Source organism: Coturnix japonica, chromosome 1 (assembly GCF_001577835.2).
Source record: "Coturnix japonica isolate 7356 chromosome 1, Coturnix japonica 2.1, whole genome shotgun sequence".
NCBI lineage: Eukaryota > Metazoa > Chordata > Aves > Galliformes > Phasianidae > Coturnix > Coturnix japonica.
Genome location: NC_029516.1, coordinates 52,731,229 through 52,748,568, shown reverse-complemented (window position 1 = coordinate 52,748,568; position 17,340 = coordinate 52,731,229). Strand labels below are relative to the sequence as shown.

Sequence of the window (17,340 nt, the reverse complement as noted above, 5' to 3'; positions counted from 1 at the left end):
ATCTGGGGTTGTTTAAATTCAGTTAAATTGCACTCTCCATGCAGTAAGAAATCAGTGTCCGTATGGTCCTTGATGCATGTGTGTGCCTTGGAAATGCCTCTCAGTGTTGACTACAGGTGGCCTTGGATACCATCTGTGATTTATTTCTGGAAAGAATTAAAATACCAGCACCATTTGTTAGCCTGTTTTTACAGGGAGTCAAAAATGTGCAGTGCTGCTTTGCTGTGACTGCCAGAGCTGTGTTTGCTTCCAAAGCATCGGCTGCTCTTCTGACACTTGAGTTCCTTAGGTCAGGCCCTTGGAGCAAGCCCTCTGGTTAGGCATTGATGGAACATCTTCAGAGAGTTAACACAATGCTTTGCTTTAGTGGATTTTAGAGGCCTGAGATAGGTCACGTCCAAACAGTCGGGAGCATCTTTGTGTGGTGTTCTTCTAAATCATGCCTCGTCAAGGTGTGCTTTTGGGGTATTGGTGCTCTTGTATATGTATGTGGTGGCTGTCCTGAAGCGAGAGAAACCTGTTGAGTGATTTATAGTAACTGACAATTAAAAGGCTGCCATGTAATTTGAATCAGAGCTTAATGGCCTTTATAACACAGTACATGGGATGATGGCCAAATTACTTCAGCCACTGCAATTTATTTCTTAACCTGTTAAACACTACTATGTGCCTATTTTGGGGTGTAGCCCACGTTTGCTCCAGTGTTATGGCTTTTGTTGATGAAATGCTAATCAGGGTGCAGGGCTGTATTTGCTCAAAACCAGAGTGGTGTAAGTGTAACCATGAGGCCTCATGCTCAGGCATTACGTGTATCACTGCACTGACAGCAATGGAAGCTGGATTTTCCTGTTCGAACAGGAGCTGGTCACAGGCATCTGCATTCTGAGTCACTTCCTAGGCTATAGCTTTTGTCACAGGGTGCAGGCCCTACTACACTGTAATACAAGGACTTGCTATTTTCCCAAAAGCATCTCCTCAGAAAAGAGCCCCCATCATCTGTGATGATGGCTATGGAATGTCCCACATACATGGCTCGGGCTGTTTCCAGGAAAGTGAATGCATTTGCGTATTGAGGCTAAAAATCTGGGGAATGGAAAACACTTTCCTAATGAAGCTGCAAAGCTTTTGTCTTATTAAGATGAGATCTGTTTCAGTGCCCTCATGTCAAAGCTTAGTTGAAGAATCCATCTGAACTTGCCGCCTCCTGTTTGCTGTGATGTTGATTTGGTTTCTGCGGGGTCTCTGAAGAAGCCTGCATTGCTTCCTCTCTCTATAGAGCAGCCATATCTTGAATTATTAGTCTTTTGTTGGCCTTCAGTGGTTTCTGGGATTTGAAGGACTCCCGTGGATCCTACATAAATTCTTTATATGAAAGCAGAAGCAGGCAGCCTTGTTTGGTAACCTCTCATTGGCTCAACATCACAGGAAAGACGTGAGTTTAGCAGGGGGGCTTTTATTTACTTATTTATGTTTAGCTGTGACATTGACATAAAATCCTTTCTTTCCTCCTCAGCTCTAAGTCTTTAGCTTCCATCCCCACCCAAGTTTGAAACTTTAATGAAATACTATTTTAAGTGCTACAGGCTCAGTTTTAAAATGTCATCCTTCTGAATGTGACGTTTTAAAAATAGGTGCTGGGGTCAAAAAATACATGTGGCTTTTGTCAGTTTACAGATTATATCCATTCAGTTCTTCTTGTTTTGATGCCTGTGTCCTGTCGAGCTTACCCTTGATGCTGGAGTGTTCTGTAGGCAAGGAAAGCAGGGCGGGCAGGCTGGCCAGTTCACTCTTCCCTGAGCCCTGGCTGCCATTTAGTGCTTGTTGTTTATACTGAGTTGGCATCTGGAGGTCCCAGCTGAGATCTAGGCCCTGCTTTACCCGTTTTTGAACAGAGCTGGGGATTGTCTTCACTGCAGAGAGCTGGGAGGCAGTGATACAGGAAAAGGGCATTTTGTTGCTGTTGTTTTAGTGACAGAGCATGAGGACCTGTGAGGCAGATTTGTCCCAGGCCACGTGGGAAACCATGGTAGAGATGAGTACCATCTCTCCAGGTACGTTTATAGATGCTCAGTACAGCTTGTTAGGTGGGCTGGGGCATTGAAGGCACCTGTTGGGGGACCCCTGCCCTTCAGCAGAGCGGAGTGAGACAAACTGATGGGTGTTTGAAATAGCTGTAGGCACTCCACATATCCCAGTTGCTAACTGCATGCAGCGTCACTTCTGAAACCAGTTGTCACAGGATCATAGAATACCCTGAGTTGGAAGGGACACATAAGGATCAAGTTAGGATCTTGATGTTTCCATCAGGGCCTGAGCCAGTCCATGTAATGCCAGTGAGGATCCTGGTGGGACCTACAGAACCACCCGTGGGGTGAAGAGCACTGGTGAGGTTCAGAGATGCTGTGAGAGCTGCATGAGGTTAACCCCATGAGGTTAGGATTGCTCCCTGCCTCATTCCTAGCACTGTGTGATGTGCTGATCCAACCCACCTTATCACTGAGTAATACAGAAATGGGTGAGGTGTAATAGCAGCAATCAGGGCTGTGCAAGTACAGTGACTGCTTTGTCATGCTTTCACTGAAGGAGATTATGCCTGAGGCTTTCAAAGGAACCTAAAAGCTTTAGATCTCTCACTTGCCTGACTTTCAACAGGATTTCCAGGTTAAAAAAAAAAAAATCCTAGCCTGCCACAAATCTTCTGCCAAGCTGAAGGGTGTTAACTTGGAGGAAATATTGATGCAACTATTAAAACTCTTCAAGAGAAACAAGCCGCTGCTTAATATTGCAGGATTGTCTCTTCGTCTGTAAAAGGAATTCAGATGCTGCAAATTGAAGGTCTTTTGGAGGATGACATAAGGTCTGGTTCTGTGACCTACATCACATAGAGCAGCTTTCAGATCAAGATGCCATGATGTCATGAGGCCATGGCATGACTTGTTGCCAGTGTTGGGTTATTCCCTGTAGGATGGCTGCTCTCCGTATTGCATCAGCTTTTAAATCAACCTTACACAGAGCTTTATAGAGAACCTAAATAAACACATGAAAATGAGTGTGATGTAATATTCAAATTGGAAAATTGGCTGTATAGGAGTAAATATAAAGTGAGTAGTATCAAAATTTGGGACAGATTTAATATTATTGACGTAACCTGCTGTTGGCAAAATGATGCCAATAAAATATTACTGTAAATGTTGAAATGGGTCAAAACGTGTTTTAAAAACAAGATGCCATGCTGCCAGCAATAGGGGTGGGGTAATTAAAGCCTGATTGCTCCCTTAGTTTGGCTACAGCCAGTCTGTGCCTGTAGAGCACTGTGACAGGGTCACACAGGCACTGGAAGGATGACTAGTGGCAGGCCAGGGAGGATCCAGCACCTTGAAGAATGGGTGAGAAACATTTGGCAGCCTGTCACAGGGCCCTATAGCCTCCTCTGGCCAAGATGAGGTAACATCAGCAGTTTGCCTGCAGTGGCACAGCACTGATACTGAACCACAGCTGCTCCAAAGGTAGAGCATACTCTGTGTGCTTGACATGAACACACAGGGGTTGGCCTTTTCTCCCAGTTAACTAGTGATAGGATGAGAGTTTATGGACTTAAAGTGCACCAAGGGAAGTTCAGGTTGGATACTGGGAAAAAAAATGGTCTCAAAAAGAGTGGTGATGCACTGGAACAGGCTGCCCGGAGGGGTGGTGGAGTCACCATCCACACATATTCTTTTCTGTGAGAGAAAAAAATGAGCTGGAGAGATGTAGCATGCCTGCTTTACCTCATCTTTTAACTAAATAATCATAGAATCATTAAAGTTGGAAGAGATCACTATGATCATCAAGGCCAACCCCAACTATCCCCATTGTGACCACTAAACTACGTCCCTCAGTGCCACACCGACATGGTTCTTGAACACCACCAGGAAATGGTGACATCCCATGGGTGTCCCAGCTCTAAGAGGTAGCTCAGGATGGCTTTCAGCAGCCCCTGTTGTTCTGCTAGACCCCCAAAGCTGGCAATAAGACTCATTCTGTGCTGTTCGTGAGCATTTCCCTGAGGAACTGTGCCTTAGTGTGACTCCATCCCCTTTGCTTTCTACCCCTTTATAGTTTTGGCTGTGCAAAAACCCTGTAACACTCCGAGAGTGAGTGGGGAATTGTCAGGCTAATGCTTTTTGCCCCCTTAATACCTCTGGCACCAGACCAAGGGCTGTTTAAGGCAGGTCTGTGAGCAGAGCTTGCCAAGGGTTTAAGTGGTCTCTCTACATCTGAACTAAAAGAATTAAAATTCTTAGTGGATTATAGGTTGTATCCATGACAACAAACTCGCTCCCTTTCTCTTTTTGGGGGGGATCTCTTGTAGTATAAATATGTTGCCAAACAAAACCCTTCTATTTATTTTCTTGAACAAATGTTTCACATAACAACAGCATTAATTAAAAAGCAAAATACATGGTCGTCAGCATATTGATGATTGTGTATGTTTTATGCCTGGTATCGTCTTATGAAACTAGAAGTCTCTTGACTGTGCAAGTCAATAATGCTTTTGTTCAATAGTATTAGAGGGAATTTTGCTAGCCTAAAAGAAGTGGGGATAATTATTAACAGGAGTTCTTGTGCACTGTATACCTGTAGTAGTTAAAGGAGAAGCTGCTTAAATTTATTCTGACAATTGCAGATGCAGCACTGGAGGAATCATTTGAATTATTCATTCTGCTACAAGGAAACATCCTACTTGTCTTCTCTTCAGAATTGAAATCCCAGGCTGATTTAAAATATGCTTTAAAATATATGGGGTTCATTTCTTCTTCTTTTTTTTAAAGTAACTTCTGTTTCAAGACTTCTAATTACCTATGAAGGCAAGTTTTCTTAAAAAAAACCCTCTGATTTCTAAAAGAAAGGAGAAATTGAATTTTTTACACGAGCTGCTTCTTGCAGAATAGATTTAATGAAATTCAGCTTTCTTTCATAAATAATGCAGCAGTTGCATTTGATTAGGTGAAGCCTAGTGGAATTTCTACCTAATCAGATGCATAGAAAGAATATTGCCTACAGACTGTTACTATTATCAATGGTGGTGGCAATGAAAACACAACGCTGTGTGTGTCCAGACAGAATGCTTTGTTTTCTTAAGAGAAGTTATAAAACACCATATACGTTATAACAGCTGATCTTTTGGTCGTGTCCCAGCTATTTGTAAAACAAGGTCTGGGTTCTGGGTACTGCCATTATTGTGGCATGAAGAGACACTACATTACCTTGAGATCCCATTGCAAGGTGCTTCTTATTCTTCCAAGAGATAAACACACATGTGGAAGAGACAACCTTTGCATCAGAGAATTTGCAGTTGAGATAAACAAGGTAGCTGTCAGAAATCAATCTTTCACAAAGATTATAGATAACATGCAGCAAAATGCAAAACAATTTGCAAATGGTGTATCTGCAATTTTTGCGGAAACCTTTTGAGAGTTCTTTTGCAAACGTTGCTTTAATTAGTCATCTGTGGCCAAGTCTGATGACGTTCTGTAAATCCAGCCACAAGACTTTGTTCTGCTCTGTTTTATCCCTAGGAAGTAGCTATTAGAAACAGTGGATGCGCATGATGAGTGTAGACCAGTAGTCCTTTAGTCAACATCCATATTAATACATAGAAAAGGGTCTGGGCCCCATTCTGCAGCCCTGAGGACAACTGATATGAATTGGCCTGCATGTATCTGAGAGATGGTAGCTGAGCCCAAGCTGACTTTTGGGATCAGACCCTGGGCTGGGCTTAGTGCTGGACCACTCCCGGGAACTGTTTCAAAATGGGCCTTGCAGTGGCTCTGATTGCTTCACTCTAGATGTTGCTACTTTAGGGCTTGGTTATGCTCTCTGTTGAGCTCAGTTGAGTGTCATCTTGCTCTAAGACCATACTAAAGTAATATTCCAATAAAAACTTAAAGAACTGAACCTTAGTAGAAAAACCCAGCACCACTGCCTTATCTCCCCATGCTCAGACTCTTTTCTCCCAACATTTGCTTGGATATGTAAAATTGCAGCTGTCATAAGTTCTCCAGGCCAAATGCTAAGCTGGCTTAAGCTGACAATTTGTGCTGGTTAAGGTTCTGTTTTTTCACTTATATTTCTTGGAAAGGGCAATGAGATGTAATGAATAAATGTAAAACATAAGAAATAGAGCCCAGGATACATGGAGTTGTGTCTGCATCCTATGATTTGCTGTCGAGAGGTTTTAGCACTGAGCTCAGAAGTGTATTTATGGAACTGATGGTCAGAACTGTACAGTTTAGAGGTGAAATCAGTGCTGTTTTTTAATCTTGAATTTTCATTCCTCTGCAAGTTGTTGCAAGCAAATCTCCAGGGCCTAAAATGTCATGTGGAGCAGTAGAGGCCAGGAACAGAATTAATTTCTGAAAGTTTGAGGATAAAACCATCAGTTTTTATAAAATGTTCATCTGTTTCTGGATTTCCCAAGAATTGTCTGAAATACTTCTACCCACTTATGTGTCAAGTGACTTCATGTCAGATATAAGAGCGCTTTTTAGATGAGTACTGACAAAAGGGGCGCTTGGCTTTTATTGTAGCCAAATGGAAAACAAGACTCAAATATAACTCCCAAACCTTTTTAGTTGAAAGCAATGTTAAAATCACTTGGAAAAACAGGAAGCAAGACTGAGCCTTTTGTTATATGCCAAGAGGCAGATAGTACATTCTTTACTTAAGATGGTGGTCTGAGGTATCACACAGAACTGCATCCCACATGGTGAAAAGAAGGCAAATATGTCCATTGCTCCATGACCATAACTGTGGAATTTTTTCCCCAGACTTCTTCATCCAGGGAGGCTTTACCTTGTGGGCCAGTGGAGTTTAGGGATAGGGTAAGCTTCAGCTCCTACCCACTGATCACTTTGTCTTTCACTGACTCTTCTGCAAGTGCAGGCAGCCTCTCACATCCAGAAGTGCATCATAACTGGCTGGGTAGCTTCAGTGATGGAAAGTGATGCTATTTTCCTGACAACTGGAGGATGGCCTTAGATTTCCTTCTCTTTGTTTCTCTGTAATGAGATCAATTAAGGACCTCTTCCAAAATCATTTAAGCCATGAATGCAGGTAGTGTGGATGAATGTTGTGCAGATAGTGCAGATGGTGGCTTGTACTTGGAAACTGTACCTGAAGGTTTGCATCAGAAGCGATTACCTCTGACAGACAAGGTGCTTATCTGTGCAGGAGGAATGTTAACAGAGCCTGTAGTCATTAGATATGAGTGGTGTTTATTACACTTAGCCTTTGTCTGTATAATACTCTGAGTTTATATAAAACGTACAGAGCTGCATCCTTGGATGCCCTGTCCTCAATGATGTGGCAGTGTGATATTCATCTGCCAGGCTCATTGTTGGGTGGAAAATGAGTTTTGGGGCTTTTTTCGTGTTTAGTTGTAGGAAACATCCTGAATTTGTTCCTGGTGCACGTCCTCTTTTCTCAGAGTTTCCTTGTATATTCCTGGCTTCACCCCCAAATAAGACCCTGCCAGAATCACTTATGTGCTGTGGAATGAAAATATGACTGATACAAATGTTGCAGCAGTGTATAAAGTGCTAAATTATTCATGGTACTTAAGTACAGAAAATCCCAGGGCTGAACTGACAAAATGAAGAACTCCAGGCAAGAGGAAAAAAAAACACAACAAAAAACCAAGCATGGAAAGTCTTAAATTAAAAACATTCCCAAAATTTAGAGTTAGACCACATTATAATCTTAATCTCTGCTTCCTTTAAATGCCCTTCCTTGTGCCATACCCTGGGCTGTCACAGCTAACTATTTATAATGTCATTATCCATATGTGTTTACAAAGCTATTATCCACACTTTACAAGCAGGGACCTAAGGCAAAGAAATGCCAAATGACTTGTCCTGGCTTGAAACAGAAAATGTGCACTGGCAGCAGGATTTGAGGCAAGGTCCCCTCAAACTGAAGCCTTGGCCATCTTAATCTGCTTCCTCCCTGTTGTGAATAAAATGAGCATCAAGACAGGGTCTATGGGCACCTTCCTTTCCAGCTGTTCTCCCAGCTTGTGTGGGACCTCTGTGGGCATCTCTCTCTTATTTCTTCATTATCATCACAGACTTCAGTTTTCACCCATCTGTGATACAAAGGGCCCCGGATCACTTTTACCTCTGGAGTTTTCCAGTGAAAAACCTACAAACTGCAGTATGATTGCAGGAGCACCAATGTTACCTGAGAGTTGAAGCTGCTAAGTGGACCACAGTGTGCTTTTTAATTCATAGGAAATTTTAACAGAGATACATTGGGCCCAATGTGAAATGCTTTACCTGGAACAGATTTAAGTTCGTTTTGAACATTTAAAAGAAGAACCGAGTGTTAAAAATAAATACAGCTGGAAGCTCAGGGAATTCATATGATAATGTAGTCTGTTTCCAGATTTTTTGATCATTTTGCTTTGTCCTGAAAATACAGTTCAGCAGCTGATTTCAAGCTTCACTTTGCCCTTTATTAATGTCACTTGTATTGTGGGAAACAGATATTAAAAAAAATAAAAGCCACAGATCAGCTTAGCAGTGTTGTGTTGGTTCCTGTATATGTCAAAACACATTTCTGTTGGAAACATATTTGTGACTAAGCGGTTCTTGCTTGTTTGAGAAGCATTTTGAATAAAAACATCCAGGCTGCTCTGATCACTCTGCCTTTTGCTTGGAGGGTAAAGCAGCCTTTCAAAGCTGTTCAGTGTTCCCTTCTGCCCTAGAAGCATAAGGGAGCTGTAGGAGAAGATCTGATTTACAATCTCTTTGGGAGTTGAAAAGGTTCCTCGGGATGCCATCAGGACCTGCAGCAAATGGAAGGAAGATGTTATTTTCTAGCTTTTCTTCCCACTGCTGAGTGCCGAACAGCGGTGGTGGCTGGACAAGTGACTTGAGCATTGTGTGTCACTTAATGAGCTTCTGTAACTTGATATTTTCTTTTCCCCAGACTGTACCCTCGTCATGCAAGTGCTCTCAACAACCTGGGCACGTTGACCAAAGATGTGGTGGAGGCAAAGGACTACTACAGACGGGCCCTTCAGTTAAACCCTCAGCACAATCGAGCTCTCTTTAATCTCGGCAACCTGCTCAAGTAAGTTGTACACAGACCTGGGAAATCCAGATTTTCTCTGTGCATGTCACCACAGTGGGTTCTCTGCTGACTGGTGAAGGAATGGCATTAGTTCTTACTGCTGGCATGGGGACAAGTCTTAGTTTGGATGTCCTTATGCTGTCTGCCTGGTCACTTCAGGTGCTGTTTGCAGGGATGCTTCAGCTGGAGGGCATTCACTTGTTCCAAATTAGGCAACAAAAAATGAGGAGTGTGAGTCTAAACCAGTAACCTGAAACGTGAGATTTCCATCTCAGTGGAGACGTGTAAACCTTTCCAGTAAAGCAAGCCATGTTGTTCAAAGGCAGGAACTTGATGCAGATCTGATGAATAACATACATCCAGCAGATCCCTCAGAGCAGGTTTCCCTTCTCCTTGTTAGTTGACTGTAACTGGAAGATCTACTGTGTAGTTTCAATACAAGCACCTAACTTCTGAGGTGCTTGGACAGGCAGAAGAGAAGGTTCATCCAGTTCCAGGGGTGGTGTAGGTCTGGGTTTGAGGGGAAAGCTGGCTCATATCCCTATGTGGTTCCTCTAATGAGCAAGAAAATGAGTTGATCAGCTCCTAATTTGATATGTTGTCATTTAGAGCATTAGCCTTTAGAAAGGAGAATAGCAATCATAATCTTGCAAATTAATTTGACTAACCATTTCTAAAGACTCAACTTAGATTTACAAGAAAAGCTTTGCCACTATGTTAAAATCTACTAGAGGGGCAATTAAACAAAAATAATCTCAATTACTGTACTGCTGTTTTTTTTTGACATGATAGTGTTGTGGGTTCTTCCCTCCCTTTTCCCTTTCCCTTTCCCTTCTCCTTCCCCTTTCCTTTTCCCCTTTCCTTTCCTTTCCCTTTCCCTTACCCTTACCCTTTCCTTTTCCCTTTCCCTTTCCCTTTCCCTTTCCCTTCCCCTTCCACGTCCCCTATGAGTGTGAAGTTTATGTAAATGTTATTAAGTAGACTGCTGAAGCTCTGCCCGGTTCATCTGGTAATGGAGAAGTTGTCAGAGTAATACTACAAGTAAATCTGATGGTTTGGGGTTAGAATATGGCCGATAAGTAGTTATGTAGAAGGCAGGTTAGCGCTTTACTGGAAATACTCACAAGAAAGGTAAAGACAGTCTTATTGTAAGGTAAATGAAAAGTCTATATTATTTGTGAGATTTGGTTGGTTGAAATTAACCTGAGATGGCAATGCTTTTTAAAAGTATATGTCTTCTTAATCCATCCCATTTGCTTTAGTTACTGTTCTCTGTGATTATTTTTTTCCCCTTAAATATGAAATATTAATACAAAAAGACGAAATGCAGAAGCAGCATTGGGATATTCTTTGTCAATAACACTTAAATCTGGCAAGCTGATGGGCTCTTATGACCCAGCAGATGGGCAGAAACTGGATTTGTTGCGCTGGCAAAACATAAAGGAGGCCTGTGGGAAACTGTCTTGGAACTGCTGTTTGTTTTGTGAGCAATATGTCACGTTTTTCCTGATGTGATATTTAAGACACTGTGATATATCAGGTTGTGTGCACTCTGCATCCTTCTGTGGTGCAACATGCTGAGATACGTTCAAGGTGTATGATACTTCTGCTGACCTCTTTAAAACAAAGCTCTCAGGTTCCCTCTCCCCTTTTCCCACACCATTTACTTCTATTTTCTAAACTTTTTTGGGCTTCCAAAGCAACCTATTGCGTCTGGATGCACTAAGTGTATTAATAGAAAATGGCTGTATCTTCCCATTTAGGTGGAATTCCTGGTGAGGGGTTAGCACATATACATGTAATGCAAAAGCACCAGTGCTTCTGCATAAGGTTTACTGATGCTGAAGAAAGTACACAGAGGCAAGTTAACATTCATCAGTTGAATAAAGGTACTCATGTTACTGGGAGTGGCCAGTCGGTCTCCTCCAAGTTCTCAGTACCGGTGGCAGCTTGCTGGTACAGCACCCACCCTGGGATTACCCCCAGTGGATACCAGTGGTGGCTGGCTGACAAGATGCCCATGCCACCCGTTAATACTGTGGCCATATAATAATAAGGCATCACATATCAGCATAAGTGAAGTCATTCACAGAAAGCAAGGAGACTTAGTTACAGCTGCAGAGCAGTTTCTCACAAACATGTTTCTTCTAGCTACATGCAGAAGCTAGAGGCAGTTTACTTGTGTTCCCAAGCTAATGCAAGCCCTTTCTCATTGCCTGCTCAGACCGTGTTTTGTATTTTTCCACACAACATGTAAAGCAGATGCTGTGCAGGCAGCAGGTGATATGATGAGAGGGAATGGCCTTTAATTGTGCCAGGGGAGGCTCAGGTTGGATATTAGGAAACATTTCTTCTCAGGAAGACTGATAATGTATTGCATCAGCCTGCCCAGGGAGGTGATGGAGTTGCCGTCCTGGAGGTGTTCAAGATCCGTGTGGCTGTGGCACTTGGGGATGTGGTCAGTGGGGATAGGTTGGACCAGATGATCTTAGTGGTCTTTTCCAATCTCAGGGATTTTGTGATTCTGTGATATTCTACCAAATTATCCTTTTATTCAACCTAATCTGGAGAATGCACTGAGAGACTGTGACCTACTGAGCAGAAACCAGTGCTGGGCTGCATGTATAGGGCAAGCAGAATTCTGCAGACACTAAATGCTATTATAATCTAGCTAATGAATTGAAATTTACAGAATATTGCAGGCAGATATTGCTTTCTGGCTGTGACATGAGACAATAGAAAGGGTGTTTTGATATTTAAACTGATGGCAGTAAGCGGATAGAAGGTCAGGATGTAGAATGGATTTTCTGTCCTCTTAACAGAGGCTTTGGTGACTGTAGCAGATACAAATCAGAAAGAGCCACACTTGCAGCATCCAAATCATGTCTAGTAACTGCATTTTGTATAATGGGACATGTAACTAAACAGTCTGACATGGAATTCCCAGTCAAATTCTGCTGCGTTCCTTACACCCACTGAAATCTGACTGCAGATACTAGATTTCACCTCTGCAGAGCTGGGAAAGGGGAGCTGCAGGGTTTTGGAAAGATGGGATTGCTGTTCCCATCCAGGAATCTGCTGCTCATTACTGCCTGGATACAAGCTGTCTGTACAAGCATCTGTTGCTTGTGATTTAAGCACTAGTAAAAAAATTCTTTGCAGGACAAAAGGATGGAAATTTTTCATTATTATTATTTTGTTTTCTCTGGATACCCTTGATGAGAAAGAGATTCCATTTTCTGTTTGTATGCGATGAAGAAAACTGTGTGCCAGAAGATGAATGTTCTCAGGAATCATCGCAGGACAAAGGCTGAATAGACCACTGGTTTTGTTTACATATTCTAAAACAAATTTGTATGTCATCCTTTTCTTGTCTACTATAAATATCGGGCAGTGGATAATTAAACAACACAGACAGATATTTCTTAGTTAAAACAGCCCCAGAAGGTGGCCTGCCTAAAAGTGAGGAATCTCTTTTTCTGCTTACGTGTTCCAAAGCAGCTCAATGCTGCTTTCTTTTGTTTTGTTTCAAAGTTTCCTGCTACATAAATATTTAGCTCCTCTATATAGATTCACCTTTGTTGAGATACAGCTTGAAAAACTGAGATAAATATGTAGCATTCAGAATACCTCACATAAATTTATAGCCCGTGGGATATTCAGTAAAGAGATGAGAAATAAAATATTATGAACATTTGAAGTAAATATTTAGGATCTCAGCTTTCTTTTGCAGAATGGGAGAGGACTTACTCTTTGCTGTACTCTCTCTCTCCACACATAAAGCGCTCTAATATTCAATGCAGCATTTCTTATGAAGAAATACCTCATAACTCTTTGGTGCTTTGAGAGTCTTATGGCTGATTTTTCAAGGAGAAAGTGAAGCGCCTTGAAACAGTGTCCCCTGAGATCTTGAGTTTATTCAAAGGGATGATTCTCGTCTGCATGTTGAGTAAAAAAAGGTATTTTGTGCATTTTTTGCTTGTTGTTGATCCAAATTTAGTGAATTCACCTAGTCAGAGGGAGGAGGATTGCCTGGCTCCCTAATACAGGCTTTTGGGTATGTATGTATTTGAATGTGTTAACATGGGCTTATGTAAGTGTCTGAAAATACTGGAAAACATCAGGTAGTTGTTATGTGTACTGAGGATCAAGATCTTTCAGAAAGTGAAATATTCCTTACTTCTTTTCAAAGAAGCAAACTGAACAATAACGTTCAGTGATGCTACATCTGGCTTTCCAGATGATCCCTGGTTAGAATACTCACTTCAACTTGAAGTGCTGAAGTTGTACCTCAGCATCACATACATATTTTAGCTCACTTAAGAAAAAAAAAGAAAGATAAAACAAAAACAACCCACAACAAATGCTGGCAGCATCAAGTTGACAATAGATTCAAAGACTAACTCGGGTTGAAACTAACCTCTTGGAGATCAGTCAGTCCCACAGCTCGAAGTGGGTCTGATTGGATTGTGTTGCTCAGGGCTTTGTTCAGGTGAATCTTGAACATCTCCAAGGACAGCATGGTGCATGGAGTTATCCAGCCCTAAGTGCAGGACATAATTGTTCACTTTCTCAAGTTTCCTGTCAGACGGGGTCCTTCTGAAAAGGCGCCCTTCCTTGCACTGTATTGCCCACTGCCCTGGCTTGTTGTCATCCATTCACATAGCATTGAAAGCCAAATGAGTGCATCTCAATTATCTGAGTTGGTTTAAACCCAGGGAGTTGAACAAGCTTAGGAGTTTCCTTCCAGACAGTTATACACTGCAGGCTTCCCTTGGATTCTGGTGTAAAGTTGAGATGAGATGTTTAGAACTGTTGCGGAGCCCTTACTGAGTTCCATGTTTCTGGCTTTAAAGCAGTCAAAGTAACTTCACATTGTAAAACAGATCTTGAAAATTAAAAAGTCCTCTGGAGCACTAATTCCTAGGTTACTTTTCTGTTGTGAATGAAGTTCTCTAGTGCTAATAATAGCCTACAAGCAGCCCTGTGAATCCTCAAGCTTCTATGGGGTAATTTAAGCTTCTCAGTCTGCTGAGCACTTGCAAAAATATGTAAGTGATGCTTCTGGGGGAAGAAGCTACTCTTTGCATTCAGCTCTGCCATGGTGGTTGTGGAGGGCTGGAGACTTGAATGGAAGAGGGAATTAGGAGAGGGCATTATAAACCAAGGTAATTTGGGGAAAAATAGGATTAAGCGATCATAGGCTCCTTGTGTCAGTTGAATTTGTTCCTCTCTCTGTCATGCTGAAGGTATATATCACCTAGCTTTTCCTGCTGCCGATCCCCAGTTTGTGGTAAATCAGTGTATTGGACTGTTCTCTCAGTACTCGGTGTTCTCCCAGATTGCATGAGATTTGTAAAAACTACAGCCATGATTCTGAAAAGTGCTGAATATGTTGGCCTTTGTCCAGGAAAGCACTTCAGCCAGTAATTAATTTTCAGCTTGCATACATAAAAGTTAAGTACGTGTTTAAGTGCTTGGCCAGAGCAGTCGGTATCTTGCAGGACTGAGCCCTCTGAGAAACTATTGAATCTGCTTTTTGTAATATAACTCAGCCTGTCACATAAAAAGATGCCATAATCTTTCCTTCTCTACCCCCACTTTCAAGAGACAAACATTGTTCTTGTATCAAACGAAGAAAAGGCCATTTAGGAAAAAAAAAGAGTAATTAGGAGGACTGCCCTATATTCCTAGAGCATGCTTGTGGTTAATGGGAACTTTTACTGCTGCTGAGCGGATCACTTAATCCTTTTATTTCTGTAGCTGGCATTTCCTACATTTTTGCCAAACATCAATACCTTTATGAAGCAGTCATCTGGTTTTGATTTATGAAAATGTGTCACGAAACTCCAGCCAAGGAATTCTAAAGTTTTATGAATTGACAAGCTGGCTGGTCTCTAATTAGTGCAGGAGAAAAGTGGTTCTTTATTTGTTTTTGATTCATTCGTGTAATTTATATGGAGCACCACTGGTAGAAGAAAAAGAGTAGCACGACTGTTTTCACTTAGCATAATGGACAGGCAAAATGTTCCTATAGTTATATAACTAGAAAAGGGAAAAATTCTGCAAAGCCACATATATTATCAGCTGAAATTTGCACCTTATAAACAAGATCTGGTTACTTGACCCTGTCACTCAGATGAAATCTAAGCCCCAAGCGGCAAGGTGTTCACATACTTTCTCTGTTCCAGGGTCCTTTCTTTCTTTTTGTAAGCCTTGCTATTCATATTCCTTGTACACCCAGCACAAAGAAAATGTTGTTCCAGTCCAGCTAAGCATCCTTAGATGTTTGCTCAGGAAACCATCTCGTTTTTCCAAGGGAAGGAATACAGAACGGTACTGATGAAATTGTAGCTCAAATAATAAAACATCCTTAGATTTTTGTTGAGAAAGGGTTGTCCTTTTTCCAGGGCAGTAACTGTAAAGTAACTAGGAAAAATAATCCAGCTCACTAACATAACCATTTCTCAATATTCACTGCTCGTAATCTGTAGGATCTGAATAACAGAGTCCTCTAGCCTAACGATTGACGTGGTTAGGAATTATTTAATGAGATCCAAAACTTGTAATTGAAGACATTAATGTAATGAACTATAAGCCTGGATATATAACAGCACCAGCAGTCTAGCAACTTGCAAAGATCCCACAGTGTTTTTAGAAAGTGAAAATGCTTTGTATCTCCGCCCTGCGGTTGTGGGAGCCAGGTTGCTGGCAGATGTCCTGTTCCCAGGTCACTTGGTGCTTCAGTGGCACTGGGATCACATCAGCTGACTGCAGACCCACTGTTACCCCTGTCAGCATCCCCTCCTGGCATGCAAGTGACTTTCCAAGGACTCATGCCTGGGAATGCTTTTGCTGTCCTTCGTGTATCTAAAGATCCTGATTGGATGGATGAGGCAAAATTTGGTTTATTTCCCAAAAGGAGAAATACTGTGAGTGCAACAGGGCTGGAGAAGTTGACAAATCTAAAGGTTGTGACTTAACAGAGCATGTGGCCTGTGCTGATTGCGGGATAGTCAAAATAAATTTCTCTTTGTTCTTCACAGTGTGGAATATTGAGGAATTCACCATTTTGGAGATGTTTTGTCTTCGCTGAGATCATTGTATAATGCTCAGTATGAACAGTCATCAAAGGAGTAGACCAAACAGCAGATTCATTAAAACCTGTGTTCCCAGCTGCTGAAATTAATGTATGGGTGCAAAAAGCACAAAGTCCCTGAAATTGTTGAGGAGTTGCCCTGATGAGCACGTTTCCTGCTCTGGCATGAAGAATGAGTTCCTTCATCACTGCCAACGTGATACAGATACTTGTGTTGCTTCTTTCCTCAACACTTGCTCCTCTCTGGCTCCTTCCAGACGTGTCTGATGTCAGTCTTCCTTCCTTTAGTAGCTGTTTTGGAAGAGAAAGGCATATTTACAGCAGGGATGGGAGAAAGACCCCAGGTTAGCTCAAAACAGCGTGCTCGGCTTGTGAGCACCAGAGCTCAAAAAGACAGTGTCTGTGCTCCTGTCCTTGGCATGCCTACCATTCCAGTGACATACAGGAGTCATATCAGGGCCATCTGCATCACCTATGGGAAAGAGTATGTGTCAGCAAGCAAAACTGAGCATGTATGCAGTGACCGGAGAGCTGACCCTCTTTCACAGGGCGGGCAGACTGGTTAAGTATGAGGCAGATGATTCTGGGTGTGTGTATTGTGGAGAGGAAGCACAAGTGAATTATTTAGACTTAGCTGAAAAGAACAAGACAGAGCCTTTCACATCTCTTTCAATTAGCTGTTCAGTGGGTGATCTGCCGCTAAAGAGCTTCTCTTTCTTTTTTTCTCCCTTCCCTCCCTGGCCTGTAGGTCCCAAGGGAAGAAGAAGGAGGCTGTAATCTTACTGAGGGACTCCATCAAATATGGCCCAGACTTCGCAGATGCCTACTCAAGCCTGGCCTCACTGCTGGCTGAACAGGTAACAGGCCTCATTTGGGGCTCTTGCTCCTCCTGAGGGCTGATGCAACAGTGCTGCAGTCGCAGAGTAGAAATGCTCTCACTTCATACATGTGCAGCAAAGTGCACAAGCCTTGGGCTATCTAGAGAGATCTGCTGGGCTGCTGCTTTAGAGATGACTTGTTCAGTATAGGAGGCCACTCGGTCTCACTGAGTAATTACACCCACATGTTGTGGCTTTGAACTAAATCACTGTTAAAGTTGTGAGTACATGCACTTTCTGCACCTCCCT

The 17,340-nt window shown here is 42.2% G+C and overlaps 1 protein-coding gene across 1 annotated transcript in view; it reads left to right on the top strand.

Annotated features, from left to right (window-relative positions):
• Positions 1 to 17,340, top strand: part of TMTC1 (transmembrane O-mannosyltransferase targeting cadherins 1) — a 138,689-nt gene that overhangs the window by 104,598 nt on the left and 16,751 nt on the right. Inside the window, exons 12-13 of the mRNA XM_015865935.1 lie at positions 8,971 to 9,114; positions 16,962 to 17,070. Of these exons, the coding sequence (XP_015721421.1) occupies positions 8,971 to 9,114; positions 16,962 to 17,070 (253 nt within the window). The remainder of the gene's footprint in view (positions 1 to 8,970; positions 9,115 to 16,961; positions 17,071 to 17,340) is intronic.